Source organism: Chlamydotis macqueenii, chromosome 20 (assembly GCF_036417535.1).
Source record: "Chlamydotis macqueenii isolate bChlMac1 chromosome 20, bChlMac1.mat, whole genome shotgun sequence".
NCBI lineage: Eukaryota > Metazoa > Chordata > Aves > Otidiformes > Otididae > Chlamydotis > Chlamydotis macqueenii.
Window position 1 is genome coordinate 6,963,597 of NC_141575.1, and position 17,870 is coordinate 6,981,466.

At 64.4% G+C, this 17,870-nt stretch overlaps 1 protein-coding gene and 1 long non-coding RNA gene across 3 annotated transcripts; one reads left to right on the forward strand and one right to left on the reverse strand.

Moving 5' to 3' along the window:
- Positions 1-5,779: 5,779 nt before the first annotated feature.
- LOC147598249 (uncharacterized) lies at positions 5,780-6,789 on the reverse strand. Its single transcript, XR_015260712.1, has 2 exons — positions 6,513-6,789; positions 5,780-6,185 (listed from the first exon to the last, which is right to left on the reverse strand). It is a non-coding gene; the product is annotated as an uncharacterized LOC147598249 (long non-coding RNA).
- On the forward strand, positions 6,687-17,870 carry CERCAM (cerebral endothelial cell adhesion molecule). Of its 2 annotated transcripts, XM_086763692.1 has the most exons (13): positions 6,687-6,747; positions 9,579-9,771; positions 14,390-14,500; positions 14,705-14,822; positions 14,902-15,036; positions 15,131-15,335; positions 15,416-15,535; positions 15,687-15,763; positions 15,945-16,051; positions 16,165-16,297; positions 16,466-16,593; positions 16,670-16,873; positions 17,636-17,870. In XM_086763692.1, exons 3-13 carry the CDS (start codon positions 14,427-14,429, stop codon positions 17,868-17,870), a joined length of 1,536 nt encoding a protein of 511 aa, XP_086619818.1. In that variant the 5' UTR covers positions 6,687-6,747; positions 9,579-9,771; positions 14,390-14,426. The 2 variants fall into 2 exon arrangements, with proteins under 2 accessions (XP_086619818.1, XP_086619817.1); XM_086763691.1 differs by lacking the exons at positions 6,687-6,747; positions 9,579-9,771 and adding an exon at positions 12,429-12,659.

Consider the following 17,870-nt stretch of genomic DNA (forward strand, 5'->3'; position numbering starts at 1 on the left):
TTTTGGTCCTCATTTCATCTCTCCTGACTGCACTTCCAGGTACCCTAACGAGCAGAGAGCACCTGCAGCACGTGGGACTTTGTTTTTCCGTGACGGGAGGAAGAGGGGTGCTGAACCTCGCGTAGGACGATATGTCTTTGCAGGCAGTGCGGCGGTCCGGGGGAGCTGTGCCTGCTTTGGGGCAAGGCTGCGGTGCCTCTGCTTTGGTGCTGGGAACTGGGATTCTTTTAGCGCAACGCTTTGTGTTGGCACAGTCTGTGCACCAGCCACAGGGATGATCAGGGAAGAGCGAGACACGAAGTGCGAGGAAACAAAAGGTTACTTGACTAGCTTTTCTGTTGAGGTAGCGGACATTACAGCTTCAGAGCCCTCAGCAGTGACTTTCCACTTGTGATATTTATTTATGGGAAGTAGGAGAGAAACAGGCTGCTTTGGTTTTGTTTTTCTGATGCCTTAGGCCTCTTTCATACCTAAGCTGAGGGAGGGTGAAGTACTAGCCCGCGAACAATGTCAATTTATAACCATTTGGTTGGAGGGGAAAAAAACCCATGCCCGGCCTGAGACAGCACAGAGTGATAAGGGCAGCAAATTATCTTTCTGTCACTGTGATGGACAGAATTGATTGGCCTGCGTTGCCTTCTGTGCAGGTGGGGAGCGTTGGGGAGCTACGTGTCTGCAGCCTGGCTGGGGCTGGAGACGCACAGTTAAAATGCTGAGACTCAGAAAAGACAGTCGCTGGCTTTTTAACCCTTTCTGTCAGTGAGGGGGGAGCTGCGTGCCCTGAGGAAGTCCTGTGAGCGCAGCGGAAGCGGGTGTACGTGGCTCTGCTAGGGCACGGATGTTGTTTGCTTTCCAGAAATTTCCTCGGACAGACGGACCAGCCCGCCTGCCATCCGGGAGGCCATGGCGAGAGCAGAGGGAAGGGGTCAGGGAAGGTAGGGTTCGCGCCAACAGGTCTGAAATTCCGGGATTGTCCTCCCTGCGCTCTCCCCTGCCCTGCTCACCTGCGTTTTGGCACAGCTCCGGCAGCACGCGGTGGTCCCCGGCGGCAGCACTCCTGCCTGAGCGCTGGCTCTCCCGGTGCGTAGGGCTCGTTGGTGCCGTAAGCTCTATCACTGCCCATCTCAGAGCTGATCTGCACCGCATCCTGCTCGCCCTGTCCTCAGTCTCCGGGAGCTGCCGAGGAGGAGCTGCAGGGCAGCGAGCAGCACAGTGCCCCAGCCCCTGCTCGGGCAGCCTGGCCTGACACCCCCGTGCTCCGTACAAGGAACCTTTCCTGGCCTGCTCCTGGCAGAGCAGTTACTCTGTCTGACGCGGAGGGAGTGCCAAGGAGTAATTCCCTCGTCTGCCTTGTCTGGTGACTCCTCTCTCACGTTTACCCCACCGCAACCTCTGTAACTAAAAGCACCCACGGACTATGATGCTGCTGCGTCTGAGAAACCCTAACTTCAAGCCCGCTGCTGGTAACGAACCGATATTCAGCCTTTTCCAAATCCAGCCACAGCAACTCAAGTGCAGCTTGCGCCGTTTGTAAATGACACGGACGGGCCAAAGGCTCTTCTCTGTCCGGAGTTCACGGCCGTAAGCTCTGCTAGGCCGGCGGAGCAGAGGGAGGATTCTGGGTGATGGTAGGAGCTGGCTGAAAAACAACGAACCTGTGTGGCGTGCAGCTTGAAACAGATTTAAACCCAAATGGAAAAAGGCAAATTTGTCTTCAGCGCTGCTGCCTGCCCTGCCTCTGCGCTGCGTTTTTGCCTTAGGCTGGGCTTGTCCTCATCCCCCCCAGCTGTTTGCTCACGATAGGATGAGTTCCTTCCCTGGGAGGTGTTATTCCCCTCCTAGTGCAGGTAGACCCAGATGGCTTAGCTCCTGCTGTAGTAAAAGCTGCCAATCAGTGCTAAAAAAAGCTAGAAATGGGAAGATGGGGGAAGCCAAGGGAGGGGAGAAGAGGGGTACAGCAGAATGCTGTAATAGAAAAAAAAAAGTTTCTGAAATAAAAGCTTTTTAAAACATTCTCTGCCTCCAGCTTTGTCCTAGATAGGCTCTCGGTGAAATTTTGCTCAGATCTTGTCGTGCTTCCCTGCTCCTCCTGGGTTTCCTTGGCAGCCCTTGGCGTGCGCAACCGTAAAGCCCCTCGCCCTGGTTCTGTGGGGCAGCCCCAGAGCCGCCGCAGCCCCTGGCTCTGCTCCCGCCTCATCCCCTCCTCCCTGCCGAGCCCGCCCGGTACCCGAGCACCGGGGATGATTACTGCTTCGGCGGGGACCTCGGCCCCGGTGCGGAGGGGTCTCTGTCGCGCCGAAATCAATTAAATTAAATTAAAACGCAATTAGAAAATAAAAAAATAAAAAGGTACCAGAAGGATAAGGCAGGATGGAGCCGCAGGGCCGGGGTCCCTGCCCGTCGCGTTCCCTGCCGCCCCCGGGGAAGCTCCGAAGCCCCCGGCTCGGCCCCGCCGTCCCTGCCCGTCCCGGTGAGGAGCCAGCCGGTATTTGACGCATTAGGACGGAACCTCCCGGTGCGGAGCCGCCGCCGGATTTTTAAATTTATTTTCCTTGAAATCTTCGCTAAGGCTTCCCCGGGCTGCAGCCGGTTACCTCGCCGTGCCCCGGGGAAGGTCCGTCCTTCTTCCTCCGCCCCGAAGCACCGTCCTGGAGCCCAGCCGGTGGAGTTGAAATCTCTGCTACAGATGTCCAGACACAATTCTTGGTTCGTACGGCTCCATCGCACAAGAATTGCGTTTGGACAATCAGGAGCGGAGATTCCCGTCCCGGGCTGGCGGGATCTTCCGGGGTTTGAGGGGGGGGGGGGGGGCTGTTGAGGGGGGGGAAGGAGAATCCGGTTGGAGCCTGGAAAACAAGGACACACGGGCACCGAGCCGGCCGCTCCCCGGAGCCGCTTCTCCGGCCCCAACAAGTTTCTAGCGCAGCCGCGGCGCTTGGCATCCCGGTTTCGATTTAACGGCTCTCGTTTCCTACACCTCCGGAAAAAAAAAAAATCCAAAATATAAAATAAAATCAGCCATTCTAAAAAGAAAAAGAGAGAGGGGAAAAATAATTAAACCAATATCAAGAGAAATAAAAGGAAAAAAGGAAAAAGTAAAAAAAGCTAGAAAACGAAAAGCGGCCATCCGCGCTCTCCGGCGCAGCCCCGGCGGAGCGGGCGCTCGGTGCGGCGGGGCCGGCTGCCGCCGTCGGGGCTCGGCGGGGCTGATGCGGCGGGGCTGCGGGCACAGACCCCCCGACCCCGCGCCGCCGCCGCTCCCGCCTCGGAGAATTAACGGATTCCAAGCGGATCGCCCTCAAAATTCGAGCACTTTGAAAAAATCGCCGAAATTTACAAATGCCCAGCTGGGAGGGGGAAAAAAAATGTTATTAAAAATAAAAGAAAAAGAGGGGAAATCCAGGCTTCTCCCGCAGCCCCTTCTCACCGACCGGCTCCCACGAAGTTGGGAGCAAATCCCCCCTCTCCAGCCAGGGAAAATCCCGGGCCGCTGCCGCCGCTTCCCCTCGCCGCTGCCGGTGCCGGTGGCCGCGGGGGCCGGACGGGTCCCGGTCTCCCCCCGTCCAGCCCCGGGGGAGAGGGCTGAGGGCTGGCGAGCGGCGAACCCCCCCGGTTCTGCCCGAGCCGCCCCGGCTGCCCACGGGGCTCCCGAGTTTCCACGAAAAAGTCCGTCCCGCGTGGGCGGAGCGGGCGGACCCCGCGGTTCGGCGGGGGGCACGGCGGCGGGGGTTACCGCCGCACCTGCCGCCGGCCCCGCCAGCCCAACCGAGCCGCTCCGGCTCTGCCTCCTCATCTTCCTCCTCCACGCCGTATCCACCCGGGAGGGTTCCCAAATCCACCCGGGAGGGATGCGCACACCGGGGCTCTGCGGGCTGCGCCGGGGCCGGGCAGGGCTTTTAGTTGAACGGCACAACAATAAATGTGTTGCAGAGCCGGCGAGAAAAGAATGGGGATGACCTTCAATTGGTACTGGATTTGAATAACACCACGGGGTGATAAATGCCCATTGTGTTTTAGGAGTAATGAATCTCCACTGTCTCTATAGCACAGAAACAGCAGCTGCAACCTGGAGCCAGCCATCTCTTAAAGACACAGCTCCCAAACCCCAGCCCCCGGCCCGGCCCGGACCCCCCGCACCCGCTGTTCGGGGGCCCCGGGGTAAGCCCTGGCTCTGGGGTTCGCCGCCTGTTTGCGGGGGATTGAGCCCCACTCGGGATTGTGGGGTGTCCCCCGCCCCCCCCCCCCCATCTCTCCGAGCCGCCGGGCCGGGGTCCCTTGCCACCCCCTCACCCCCACCTCGGATCTCCCTTTGGGGAGAGGGGGTCCTGCTGCCGCGGGGGTGGCACTGCCCGGGTCCCCCCGAGTGGGGTGTGGGGTCACCTGCACCCCACCCCGGCCCCCCGCGGCAGGGAAAGTGCTGGGATAAATAACGCTCATTGTTTTCCCCTAATGAATATTACCGACCTGCCAGGCCGGCAGCTGCGGGCTCCGGCCGGGGGAGCGGGGCGGTCGCCGGCCTCTCCCCACCCGGGGATCCCCCCCTCTCCAGCCCCCACCTGCCCGGGGGTCCCCGCAGCCACAGGGAAGGGAGTGGGGCCGGCCCCTGCCTTCACCCCATCGCTGCCTGCCAGCGCCCTGGGTGTCACTGGGGGCCCTGAGCCGAACCAGGGGGACACTGAGGGGGTGTGCAGGGGCAGGGGGCTGTCCCCATCCCCCCCCCCCGTGTCCTCCCACGCTGCATGGGGAGAGGGATGGGTTCGTGCTGCGAGAGAAACTCCAGCAGCCCCAAGGATGCTCAGAGCAGCCCAGCCCCACCGAGCTGTGGGGTGACTCCAGTCCCACATCCCCTGGGACAGGGGCCAGCCCGGGGCTGGGGTTAGGCCTCAGCCCTGAGCAGGGACCAAGGGGGCAGGGGGCTGCGACCGGGGGCTGCGTGAGGTTTCGCACACCCGCAGAGGCACGAAGGCGTCCCAGGGCTTGGGGACCGCCACGTCCCCACAGCCCATGCCCCACACCAAGGCCAGGGCCGGGGGATGCCCAGCTCCTGCCATGGCCAAGCGCCTCCTCCGAAGGGCTCCCCTGCCTCCCTGCCAGCGCGGAGAGCAACAAACCCGCTCCTAGGAGTCTGAAAATCGAAAAGAAACCCGGCATTAAAAAAAAAAAAAAAAAAAGCATCAGCAATAGCTGAAGGCCTCTGTGCTGGGTCGAAGCCATTGCCCGGGACCGGCCAGCTCTTTGGGAAGTGGGAACCATCGGAGGGAAGCCCCCATCGCCGCTCCTCGCTGCTCCCGCATTGTTTTAGCCCCGGACCTGCCGGCCTTTTAACTCGCTTTATTTCCTAATGCTCCCCCCACCACCTTTTTTTTTTTTTTTGAAGTCTCTTTCCCAAATCTCGTCTGAGTTAATGAAGTTATGTGATCCTATAAATGTTAATTGTCTAAACTTCTTCTCTTCTCTCTCCCCCCCTTTTTTTTTTTTTTTTTATCTCTCTCCTCCTTGCTGCTTTCTGCTCCACTTGTAATAAAGAAAATATCTTGGCTGGTCTTAGCCAGTTGCTTGGCAACCTCAATAGAAAAAAAGAGAACAGAATGTAACCAATCCCGAGACAACCGAAAGATTTTGGTGACATGTGACCTCTCCGAAAAGGGCAGCCTTAAACTGTCCCTTCTGTCCTTTGCTCCTGACCATTAGGGTCTCTCGCCCTCCCCCCCCCCGGCTCCTTACACCAATAAATATGGATTAGTGAAATACTTTTTCCCACACTGATGAAAAGCCGGGATTGATCTTTCCACCTCCTTTATGTACCAACCTGACAAGTTTCTAAACAAAATTAAGAGGGAAGAGGCGAAAGGAGCCATCCCGGGTTGGGCGACCGAGGGACGGATCCTGCCCCACCATGGGGATGGGGGGTCCCCGACGGGGCGCTGGCGCCGGCCGTGCCGGGCCGTGGTCCGCTCGACTGCCGTCCGGACCTGCCCTCTGCGTGCCAGGGATCGCAGTGCCTGTGGTTTAGGAACTAAAATGTAGTTTTCTGACCCAAAAAGGGGAAATAATAAAGTCCCGGCCCAGCCCTGTGCTCCCTTGGCGGGCGCCTGTGTGTCCTGGGGGGACCCGTCCTGCTGCTCGCCGCAGAGCCCCAGCGCTCGCGGGCGGCCGGGGAAGTCGTCTGCAAATTACATTTCATCCTGGAAAGAAAAAAAAAACACACAACCCACAACATGATGTCATTGGCTTTCCAGTGCATCCCGCCGGCGCCCCTCCACCTGCTGCCGGCCTCCGCTCGGCCGCGAGCCTCGGCACGCCGGTCAGCCTCGGCACGGCCACGAGCCTCGGGATGGCGGTCAGCCTCGGCACGGCCACGAGCCTCGGCACACCGGTCGGAGCCTCCGCACACCGGTCAGTAATCGGCCTCCCACCCTCCCACCGGCCCCCCGGCTCTCGCCTTTCCCAGGCTCCCGGCGCAGTGAATGCCTCTTTCACCAGCAGTTCCCCTCTTCCCAAAAGAGCATCACCTTGCCAGCTCCCTTCCTCCCGCTGGCTGCCAGGAAAATAAAAATTAGGGCAAGGAGAGGGAGCGAGAGAAAAACCAGTGAACTTATTTCCAGCTCTTCCTTCGGATCAGCCGTCCAGCACCGGGAGAAAAATATTTCTCCTGTAAAAAAAATCCCCTCTCCGTGCAGGCTCCGAGCCCTTCGGCACCGGGACGCTGGCTGGAGACGCGGGCTCAGCTCGGCAGTGGAGGACACCGTAAGTTGGGCGCCTGCTTAAGCAGCTTCCTGGCTTTTTTTGGGGGGGGGGTTTGCCATGGTTTGGGGCTGAGCCCCCCCAGGGATGGAGAAGGAGGGTGGAGGCGGGGGCAGGTGGGAAGGGGGAGTTTGGGGAGGTTCGGGCCGTGAGGTGCTGGCAGGGTGGGCAGCGGCGCGGTGCCCGTGCCGGCGGTGGCGGGTGGTGCTGGGTGCCGGCGGCCCCGGGGTGCACAAAGCCCCTTTTGAGCTGCGCACAGAGGAGCTGCTCATCCCTTGCCCGGCCCTTGGCCCTGGGTCCGGCCCCGGGAGAGGAGAGTGGGACCCCGGCCCTGAACACCCGCGGAGGGCCCACGGAGGGGGAGCTCGGGGCTCCAGGGCTGCGCGTGCCCCCGGGATGGGGACAGCTGTCGGGGGGGCCTGGCCTCGGCCCGTGCCCCGACGTGTGGGGTGCCCACAGCCCCCAGGGACAGGGTGGTCCCCGGCTGGCGTGGGTGATGTGGAGAGCTGGGGGTGCCACAGCTGTCCCACGTGGGGATGGGGCACTCGCCCCCTCCTGCCATGGGTGACAGTGACACCCACAGAGCCACCAGACACCGGTCCCCGGGGTGGCTGCAGGGAGGGCTGGGTAGGGGCTGGGATGGAGAGGTCGGTGGGACCCAGAGGGACCTGTTGGCACCTGGTGGGACCCGATGGGACCTGGTGGGACCCGGTGGGACCTGGTGGCCCTGGCTGCCCTGTCGCCGAGGCCGTCTGGCCAGGCACAATACCACGGCCCCGCTCCTGAGCCGCCGCCGAAGCCCCTTTCCCAGCGCCGAGCGCCTTTGTCTCGCCTTTGTGATGGAAAGAGCCCCCCCCTCCTAAATCACGGCCCTGACACCCCCATTGTCTCCTTCCCGGGGAGGTTTGAAACTTCCCCCCCCCTCCCATCCCGAGGTCAGGAATGTGGCCGGTTTCTATTGGGATGGAGGAGCAGGGCTGGGTGGGGGGCTGCGGGGTCACGGCGGCTCGGCGGGTCAACCCGAAAACAAAACCTTTTGAAATACCTACTCTCCATCACTGCCAACATTGTCCCCTGCCAGCGGGGGCCTGGCACGGCCCCTCGACGCCTCCAGCCCGGCCGCTGCCCACCCCAGTGGTCAGCATCTGGGGTGGGGGGGGACAGAAGGGTATTGTGCCGAAGGGGACAGCTTTGTTTTCCATCGCAGCTGCCCCGGGTTGGGATGGGGACCGACTGCCAGCCCCCACTGGTGGGGAGAGGGAGGGGATGGAGGGGACGGGAGCGCATGGGTCAGTGTGTCGCGGGGGAAACCTGTCCCACCAGGGTACCCCTCTGCTGCCGTCCCTTCGAGAGGGCACAGAGTGGGGGACCGGGAGCAGCTCCCCATCACCCCAGCGAGGACGGGGCAGCCTGGGTTCAGCCTCCTGCCTCAGTTTCCCCTTGCTGAGGGAGTCATCCCTCTGCCTGCTCCCTGACAGGGAGCTGAGGGTCTCCTTCGATGCCCGGAGCTGGGGAACGCTGGCTCAGGATGCTGCTGCTGATGCTGAGGCGCAGTTCAGGGGGGAAAAGGGACAATTTTGGGGCCGAGCTGGCTGCGCCACCTGGGAGGGACGTGCCTGTGTGGCTCAAACGTGGCTCCAAGCACGGTGGTGCCTTGCAGGTGGAGCAGGGCATCCCACACGCCCTTGGCTCCCGGCTCCCAGCAGGAGGCTTCTCCCTCCACGACATTTGCATCCCACCGGAAACACCCCCAGGCACAGGAGGCCTTGGGGCCAGCGATTCATCCCTGCCCCATTTGGGGTGGCACGGATCTCCCTGCCTCTGCCAGCCAGGATGGGGATGCTGCTCCCACCGGCCCCCGGCTTCTCTGGCAGAGCATCTCTTGGGTGGGCCAAAATCCCCCCCCGGGTGGCCAAAATCCACCCCCCCCCCGGGATGGCCAAAATCCCCCTGGATTTTTCCGGGTGGGAAGATCCGTTGTTTTTGCCTGCTGCGGGAGCAGCTCGCCAAGGAGGAAAGCGGAGCAGCGCCCGCGGATATGATGGGTTTAGCAGAGACCTGGAAGAAAAACCCAGCTGGGAGGGGAGCGCCGGCCTCCTGAGCTACCCAACAGCTGGAGTGCGGTGAAAACAGCTGGAACAGCTGGAACAGCTCGGGATGAGGGGCTGGAGGGCAGGGAGCGTGGCGGGGTCACCGGCGCTGCCTCGGGGCACAGCCGCAGGGAGGCTGCGCGGGCTCCGTGCCTCAGTTTCCCCACCTGGGAACCGGGCTGAGGTTGTGAGGCTGGACGAGTCGGGGCGGAGGCCTGGAAGGGGCGGCGGCACTCGGGCAGCGTCACAGCGTGGGACCTTGGGGGCACCCAGGGACACCACAGACCTGGGCAGCCAGCTGGCCCCCACGGGTGCTTTTTCTTGTGAAATAAGTTAAAAAAAAAAAAAAATTTGTGGCCGGGGGACTTGTACCAACCCCCGGCCACGCACGTACACACAGAATCTCTGCACTTATATATAAACATACAGATACATCTCTTTATATACTTGTTTTCTTGCAAGCAAACCTGAGCCTTTTAAAGCAGAAAAAGGTGACGTTTGAGGAACCTGGAGCTTCTCAAAGGCTTTACTGAAAATCCTAGAAAATTTGAAGGAAAGGGTAGAGACGGGAAGTGGCCAAAAACCTCAGCCCTGGGTCCAAAATGAACTTTTTTTCTGTAAAAAAAAAAAAGAAAACATACCAATGGAAATGCCACACAGCACTGCGCCCTGCCTGGCACTGTGGGGATGGGATGCTTTTCCAGGCGGGATGCTTTTGGGTCTGACGTTGGCTCTGTGTTACAGGTACCACCGTGGGTGCGTGGAGCTGTGGGGATGCCCTGAGCCCTGTGGGGACACCCCGGGCTCCGTGGAGACCTGCCACCCGCCTGCCAGCCCTGCTCCTGAGCCACGGGGGCTGTCACAGCCCGGTGCTGGCAGCCCGGTGGGGACGGAGGAGCTGGGTGGGCTGTCACCCTGAGGACCACGCAGCGGCTGGGTAACCTCCATTTCTTCTCCCTGAGCTCACTCGTGGGTTTTTTTTTAATCATTGCATGGTCAAAGGTGCTTGTGAGGTGTCCCCTGGCCCACAGCAGGCTCCGAGGGTCTGCAGCGAGCCCTGCGGCAGCCGGCACAGGATGCTCCATCCCTCTGCCAGCCCCGGCCCATCTGCGTGCTGTGCGTTGCATTGGGGCGTGCCTCAGTTTCCCCACGTCGGGGGGCAGGGACCCCCTTCCTCTGCCGGCCCCACGGGTGGCGGAGCTGCGGACGGGGCTGCCTCTCCCTCCCCAGTCCCCGAGCCCACGGCTGGGGTGTCGGTGTGGGCTGCGGCAGCGGGGCACACGCTGGGTGCGTGGGTGGCCGAACTGCGCTGGGCCAGGGGTGCTGCGTCACCGGGGCAGGAGACAGAGGCGGCTGAGCATGGGGCAGGGGATTTTTCGCTGGGAAAAAATTGCTGGCAGCAGCCAGCTCACGGAACAACCACTGGGCACATCCAGGGTCAGCCCCCCCAGCCCTACTGGGGTGCAGGGTGTCGGGGCTCTGGGCAGTTTCATCCCAGTCCGCAGGCTGAGAGCTGCCCTGCGTGGGATCCAGGCCACTCGAAATCCCGTTCTGTCCGGCACTGCAACCCCTCTCTGCCCTGCCCGGGTGCTGAGGGCAGGGCAGGGCTGTCTGGGACCCCCAGGAGGGGCTGCAGGGAAGGGGGAACTTCGGGATGCAGGGATGGAGGGACTTAGGGATGTAGAGAATCAGGGATGAAGAGGAGCAGGGATGCAGGGATATAGGGGTGAAGGGAATCAGGGATGAAGAGGGGAAGGGATGCAGGGGTGTGGGGGCAAGGGGACTCAGGGATGTAGGGGGGAGGGATGCAGGGATGTGGGGATGCAGGGGCAAAGGGACACAGGGATGATGTAGGGCAGGGAAGTAGGGATGGATGGATGCGAGGACATAGGGAATCAGGGATGAAGAAGAGCAAAGATGCAGGGATATAGCGGTGAAGGGTTGCAGGGATGAAGGAGGGCAGGGATAAGGGTGGAAGGGATGGAAGGATGTGGGGATGCAGGGATATAGGGGCAAAGGCACGCGGGGATGAAGGAGGGCAGGGATGCAGGGATGTGGGGACACAGGGAGCAGATGGAAGGAGGGGATCCCACCCGGCTCTGGCAGAGCCTGGAGCCCCGGCTCCCCGAGCAGCTCGCTGTGCCGCGGTGCCGGGAGGTGGCAGCAGCGGCCGAGAGCGGGGCCGGGCTGCGGGGGGCGGTGCGGGGGCGGGCGGTGGGTGCCCCCGTGGGACGACGCCGGCCGTGGGCTCCGCGGGCTTCCCTGCCGCTCCGCCGCCCTTCCCCCGGCTTAAACCCTCCAAAACCGCGGGGCCGCCGTCGGGGGCTCCTGCGGAGGGGAGAGGAGCTGCTCCCCGCCCAGCCCTCCCGGGGAGGGGGCTGCGCACGCGGGTGGGCTCCTGACACGCGTGCAGTCAGGACACGCGTGGGGTCAGGACACGCGTGGGGTCCAGCTGTGCCCGGTTGCTGGGGTCTTGCCCCCTCCCGCAGCTCCTCTGCATCGCTGGGGAGCGCCCGGCCGCGCTGGCACAGAGCCCTTCCCCGAAATACTTGTCCGCGCTTGGGCTGTAAACAGAGTTTTTCTCCCCCTACGCCTGCCACAGGGCTTGCGGCATGTCCTCCCCCTTTCTCTCTGTTGCTTCTTTCAGATGCTGCTGGAAACGTTCACCCCCTCCCCGACTCCATCGCTGTGCCCCACCAGAGCCCACCCAAAGGCTGCCCGCCAGCGAGGGGAGAGCGTGGGGTGCCCACGAGAGCAGCCCCCGGCCAGGCCCTCGCCCCGCTGCGGGTGGGCGCAGGTTTGGCCACGCACGGCCCCCCCAGCCCCTCGCCGGGGCTCCGGTGCCAGCGCAGCGAGGGGTGCCTGGCACCGCTGGTGGTGCGGGGAGCTGCGGGTCCCCGGGATGTGGCCTCCTCCCGGCCTGCGCCTGCTCCGGGAGCTGACGGCCGTTATTTATGGCTCGGGTGGTTAACCAGGGGTTTTGGCCAAGCGTCCCAAAGGCCTCGGGGCCTCCTGTGGCTCGGCCACGTCGCAGACACGCCTGGGGGGCTGCGGGTGGTCAGCTGTGGGGGGCAGCCTGCGTGGGACGTGGCTGGGTGGAGTGGGCTGGTGTGTGATGGGGAGCGCCCATGAGCCCCCCCGCCATGACCCACTCTGGACACAAGCCCCACCTCAGCCATAAGCCCCCCTGGCCCTGAGCTCCCCTGACCATCAGCCTGCTGCTGGCTACCAGCCACCTGGCCACAAGTCCCCTTGGCTGTGATCCCCCCTGCCCCAGCCATGAGGTCTCCCAGGCCACTTGCCCACCCAGCTGCTTGCCCACCACCCACCCACCCACCCACCCCACCAGCGGGCACCGCGGGGGACCCAACCCCGAGCTGGCCGGGGACACACGGGGATGTCCAGGAGCATCCTTGGGGAGAGGGGTACGGGGGGTGTCCCCCGGCCTCTCGCCCCCCCGGCCGTGGGCTGTGCGGGGCTGTTTACCGATATCGGCTTTATTTAAAGAAACCCAACCCAAACCCGCCCCCGGGGCTCGCAGCAGCGGCGGGGCTGGGCCGGGGGCGGGGGGTGCGCTGAGCTCGGCGGGTCTCAGCCCGCCCCTTCCCCGCCCGCCGCCGCCTCCGCCATGGGCTCCGCGGGGCCGCTCTGCGCCCTGCTCCTGCTGCTGGGCACCGCTACCGGTACCGGCACCGGTACCGGGCCCGGGCCGGCCCCCCCGCGGGTGGTGCTCGCCCTCCTGGCCCGTAACGCGCAGCACTCGCTGCCCCACTGCCTGGGAGCCCTGGAGCGCATGGATTATCCCACGGGAAGCATCGCCCTGTGGTGAGGGAACGGGAACTCCCGGGGGGAACGGGGAGGAGCAGGAAGCCGGGGGGAGGAGGGGGCTGTCGGGGAACGGAGACCCTGGGGAGGCCAGGATGCTGGGGTCACGGGAGCCCGGGGGGAACGGGGAGCCCGGGGGGAACGGGGATACTGGGGAGTAGTGGGGACTGTGGGCAAGAATGGGGAGCCCTGGGGGAATGGGGATGCTGGGGGGGGAATGAGGATACTGGGGGTAGTGGGGATGCTGGGGGGGGAATGAGGATACTGGGGGTAGTGGGGATGCTGGGGGGGGAATGGGGGTATTGGGGGGTAGTGAGGATGCTGGGGGAGTAATTTGGACTGTGGGGGGGAGTGGAGAACCAAGGGATGGGAGAGAGCCCAAAGGACAGTGTGGGGGGGAATGGGGAGGTGGGCAGAGTGGGGGGACTGGGGATGATCTGGGAGTACTGGGGGCCTGGGTGGAGGGAATAGAGATCCTGGGGACCTGGGGAGGGGGACTGGGGACCCCGGGGGGAACGGGGACCCTGATGGTGACAGCCCCAAAGGGTGAGGGGTGTCTCTGCCCCGAGTGTGGGACCCAGCAGGGACCCGGGAGGGGCTGGGCGCTTCCCCACAGCGAGGGGGGAGGACCCCCCCCCCCTTTCCCCACCCGAAGCTGTGGGGCTGGCGAGGGAGGGGAGTGCTGGGCTTTGGGGGATTCTGCGTCTTTGGGGACATGCGCTACCTTCCCCCTCCCTGCTGGGTTTGACCCCAGCCCCCCCATTCCCCAAAGATGACCCTAAACCCCCTTTTACTCTGCTGGGGGGGGGGATAGCTGGGAGAGGAGCCCCCCGTCCTTCCTTTTCCTCGCTCCTCCACCGCCGCTGTGTCTCGCCTGAGCTCGTCGGAAACTTTTCTGCAGCTGCTTTTGTGGGGGCTGAGGTGGGGGCTGGTGGGGGGCTCCTGGCAGGGGCGGCTGTGCTGGGGTGAGGGGCTGCTGCCGGCAGTGGGGGAGCGGGGGCCCTTGTCTTCACCTGCCGCAGACCCCAGAAGAGGGGGTTTCAAGAGCCTGTGGAGCTGGGGGGGCACAGGTCCTGCCTTATCCCCTGCATCCCAGGGGGTCCCCGTGACACCAGTGCCTGGGGGGGGGGGCAGCTCGGGGCTCTTTGACAGGTCGAGGCTTCTGGGGAGTGTGGGGATTTGGGGGTTGTGCCAGAGCAACATGGGGCTCAGCCCCATCTGTGCTGGCGTCCCCGCGCACATCGTCGTGCGGGACAGTTGGGGACAGCGGCTGTGCGTGGCAGGGGAAGGTTTAGGGAGGGGGATTTGGGCTGCTGGGGGCCTTTTCTCCAGCTGCCAGAGCTGTGGGGTGCAGCGGGGTGCTGTGGGGTGCAGCGGGGTGCATGGGCGAGGGGGGGGGGTGAAGCCGCTGTGCTCCGATGCTGTTCACGGTGGGCAGCCGCGGCGCTGGGATGGGGGTGACACGGCCAGGGCTGCTGCCAGGCTGCAGGGACGGGGGGGTGAGAGCTGTGGGACAGCCGGGCCGGCGGTAGCACCAGGAAAGAAATCACCCCTTTGTGTTCCCCCTCCTGCCAGCGCGGCCTCGGCTCCTTCAAATTACGCCTTACGTTCCCAGGCGAGCCCATCGCCGGCTCAGCCTCTTGGCTCCGGGAGCGATTCTAGCGTGGGGAGGGGTCCAGGGTTGCCCCCTGCGGAGGGACCCCGCAGAGGTTAACGTCCCCTCGCCCCAGGTGCGCGACGGACCACAACTCGGACAACACCACAGCGATGCTGCGGGAGTGGCTGGGGGCAGTGGGGAAGGACTATCACTCCGTGGCCTGGAAGGTGCAGGAGGAGCCCAGGTGAGGTTGGGGGGTACTTGTGGGGGGAGCAGGCATGGGCTGTGAGGGGCTCCCGGAGCAGCACCCCACTCCCTGGCCGGGGACGCTGCCAGGAGGAGCTGGCGAGGCCGAGCTGGGCTGACTCAGCCATCCAGCACAAAGCAGCGTGCACCGAGTTCGTGCGTTCCCAGCGAGCGGGGTTAACCCCTGCCTCCCCCTGCCCAGCTCCTACCCCGACGAGCTGGGGCCCAAGCACTGGAGCGACAAACGCTACGAAAACCTGATGAGGCTGAAGCAGGAGGCTCTCACCTACGCCCGGGAGCAACGGGCAGACTACATCCTGGTAGGGGACACGGGGCGTTGGTGGGGTGGGGGCCGAGGCGGGCGTTCCCGTGGCTCCAGGACCTGTGCCGTCCCTCCAGTTCATGGACACTGACAGCATCCTGACCAACAACCAGACCCTCAAGTTTCTCATGGCGCAGAACAAGTCGGTGGTGGCCCCCATGCTGGACTCGCAGACCTTCTACTCCAACTTCTGGTGCGGCATCACGCCCCAGGTACGGCCCTGGGAAGCCCCAGGGAAGGAGGCCTCCACCTGGCATGGGGTGGAGGAGCACCCCGCCGCGGAGGCGTCACGCCAATGCACCGCAGGGGTACTACCGTCGGACGGCCGACTACTTCCCCACCAAGAACCGGCAGCGGGTGGGCTGCTTCTCTGTCCCCATGGTCTACGCCACCTTCCTGATCGACCTGCGGAAGGAGGAGACGGCGCGGTTGGCTTTCTACCCGCCCCATCCCAACTACACCTGGGCCTTCGACGATATCATCGTCTTCGCCTACTCCTGCCAGGCAGCCGGTGAGGGCCAGTGGGGCCAGGGCTTTGGGAGACCAGGGGGCTTGGGGGGGGCCATGGTGCTGACCCGTACCCCCCGGCAGGCGCGGAGGTCCACGTGTGCAACCAGCAGCGCTTCGGCTACATCAACGTCCCCGTGAAGGCCCACCAGACGCTGGAGGATGAACGCGCCAACTTTGTGCATCTCACGCTGGAGGCCATGGGTGAGCGCCAGCGGGCGGCGGGGTCCCGGCGGCGTCCCCTGCCCCAGGGGTGACGGAGACACAGTGTCGGTCCCCGGGACAGGGCTGTTGGCCCCAGCTCCAAGCCAGGGGGGTCTGGGCTGCGCTGAAGGGGTGTCCCCTCTCTCCGCAGTGGATGGTCCCCCCATGCAGCGCTCCAGGCACATTTCCCTCCTCCCCAAGCCGCTCACAAAAGTGGGCTTTGATGAAGTAAGTGCCCAACGGACCCCACCATGTCCCCCTGTCTGACCCTCTGTCTGCCTCCATCCATCGCAAAGCCCGGCACAGGCTTTGGCCAAGCCCCCTGTCCCCCATCCCACGGTGGCCGGGCAGGCTGTCCCCGCACTGTGACAACATGCCCCCCCGGCGGGGCTCTCCCCTTCCTCTCCAGATCTTCCTCATCAACCTGGTGCGGAGGCCGGACCGGCGCCAGCGGATGCTGGCATCCCTGCGAGAGCTGGAGATCGTCCCGCGGGTGGTGGACGCCGTGGACGGGAGGTGACCACAGGGGGACGCGTCCCCGCTCTGCCGAGCCCCCCAGTGTCACCCTGGGGAAGGGACGGGGGGTGGCTGTGGGGGACGCCTCGCCGATGTAGCCCCTCGCCTTGCAGCACCCTCAACAGCAGCGACATCAAGGTGCTGGGGGTGGACCTGCTCCCCGGGTACTACGACCCCTTCTCCGGCCGCACGCTGACCAAGGGCGAGGTCGGCTGCTTCCTCAGCCACTACAACATCTGGAAGGAGGTACGGGGCCATGGCGTCCCTAAGGGCCACTGCTGTGGGGCAGGGACCCCATGAGCATCACCAGGTCTCTGGAGGACCTGGGGAGAGGGCTGTCCTGCAGGGTGAGCGGACCCGGTATGACCCAGTGCAGCACTGGGATGGGTTTGCACCTTTGTCCCCAACCCGCAGATTGTGTCCCGGGGGCTGGAGCGGTCGGTGGTCTTCGAGGACGACGTGCGCTTCGAGGCCGCCTTCCCGGCGCGGCTGCGGCGGCTGATGGAGGAGCTGGAGGGGGTGCAGCAGGATTGGGACCTCATGTAGGTGCTGGGGCTGGGGTGATGTGGGGTGGGGGTCCCCAGGCCTGGCTCTCACAGCTCGCCGGCCGCCCCGCAGCTACCTGGGGAGGAAGCAGGTGAACGCGGAGGACGAGGCGCCCGTGGAGGGCGTGCGAAACCTGGTGGTGGCCGGCTACTCGTACTGGACGCTGGCCTACGCCATCTCCCGCCGCGGGGCGCAGAAGCTGCTGGCCGCCGAGCCCCTCTCCAAAATGCTGCCGGTGGACGAGTTCCTGCCCATCATGTACGACAAGCACCCCAAGTAAGGAGCGGGGGGTGCAGGAGGGGCGCTGGCGGAGCAGCGTGGCCGTGCTGGTGACAGAGCATGTGTTTCTTCTCCGCCGTCACCGTCCCACCCCGTTCCACGCCCCCCCTCCCCTCGCATTACTCATGCTGGAAGAAAACATCTGTAGCATGAGCTCATTCCTCACCGGCCGCTGCCTGGCCGCCGGCCGCTGGAAAATGGCCCTCTGCCAGCGCGGGGTGGGGGGACGGCGAGGACGGAGCCGGGGCTCGATGCTGGCCCCGCACGAGGGTCTTGGCCCCATGGCAAGGCGGGGAGCAGTGCCCTGTACCCGGTGTGGTCCTCTGCCCTCGGTTGTGGGTCTCAGCCCCATCTTAGGGCACCTCCCTGCCCCTTTTTCCGGGTAGGGGGCAGCAGCAAGGCTGTGTCTGGGGAGGGGGAGGTAATTTAAGGGGTGGGTGAGTGCCAGCGGCTGGGTGTTGTAGGGAAGAGGGGGGTGGGAAAGCCGGCAAGCAGGGTGGCGAAACAGAGGGATTAGGCGTGTACGAGGGAGGCTGGAGGTGGACGGAGGGGCGGATTAGCGCTCTGGACGTGAACCAGGAGCAGCTGGGAGTCCCATGCTCGCTGGGATAACGGCACCAGACAGCCCTGGCTGGGGGCCAGTGGGACGCGGTGCTGGAGACCCCGCGTGCCAGCGCCGGCCCCGTGCCACCAAGGCTGGTGGGGGGAGATGAGTCCCATCCCCAATTTCTCCTCTCGGGTCCACTCCACTTTCCCCAGCGAGGATTACAAGCGGCACTTCGCTCCCCGGGACTTGCTGGTGTTTTCGGCTCACCCCCTCCTGGTTTATCCCACCCACTACGCTGGGGACAGCAACTGGCTGAGTGACACCGAGACCTCCACCATCTGGGACGATGATGCCAAGAAGACCGACTGGGCTGGCTCGCAGAAGACCCTGAGGGACCCACGGGGTGGTGCCGGCCACCTCCGCTCCAGCGCCCGCGACGAGCTCTGA

What these genes read in the sequence shown, in the direction of transcription:
- CERCAM (XM_086763691.1), top strand. Translation starts at nt 12,463, where the DNA reads ATGGGCTCCGCGGGGCCGCTCTGCGCCCTGCTCCTGCTGCTGGGCACC. An exon ending in ACGGGAAGCATCGCCCTGTG is followed by an intron (nt 12,660 to 14,389) that starts GTGAGGGAACGG and finishes CCCTCGCCCCAG; the next exon opens with GTGCGCGACGGACCACAACT. An exon ending in CAAAAGTGGGCTTTGATGAA is followed by an intron (nt 15,764 to 15,944) that starts GTAAGTGCCCAA and finishes CTTCCTCTCCAG; the next exon opens with ATCTTCCTCATCAACCTGGT.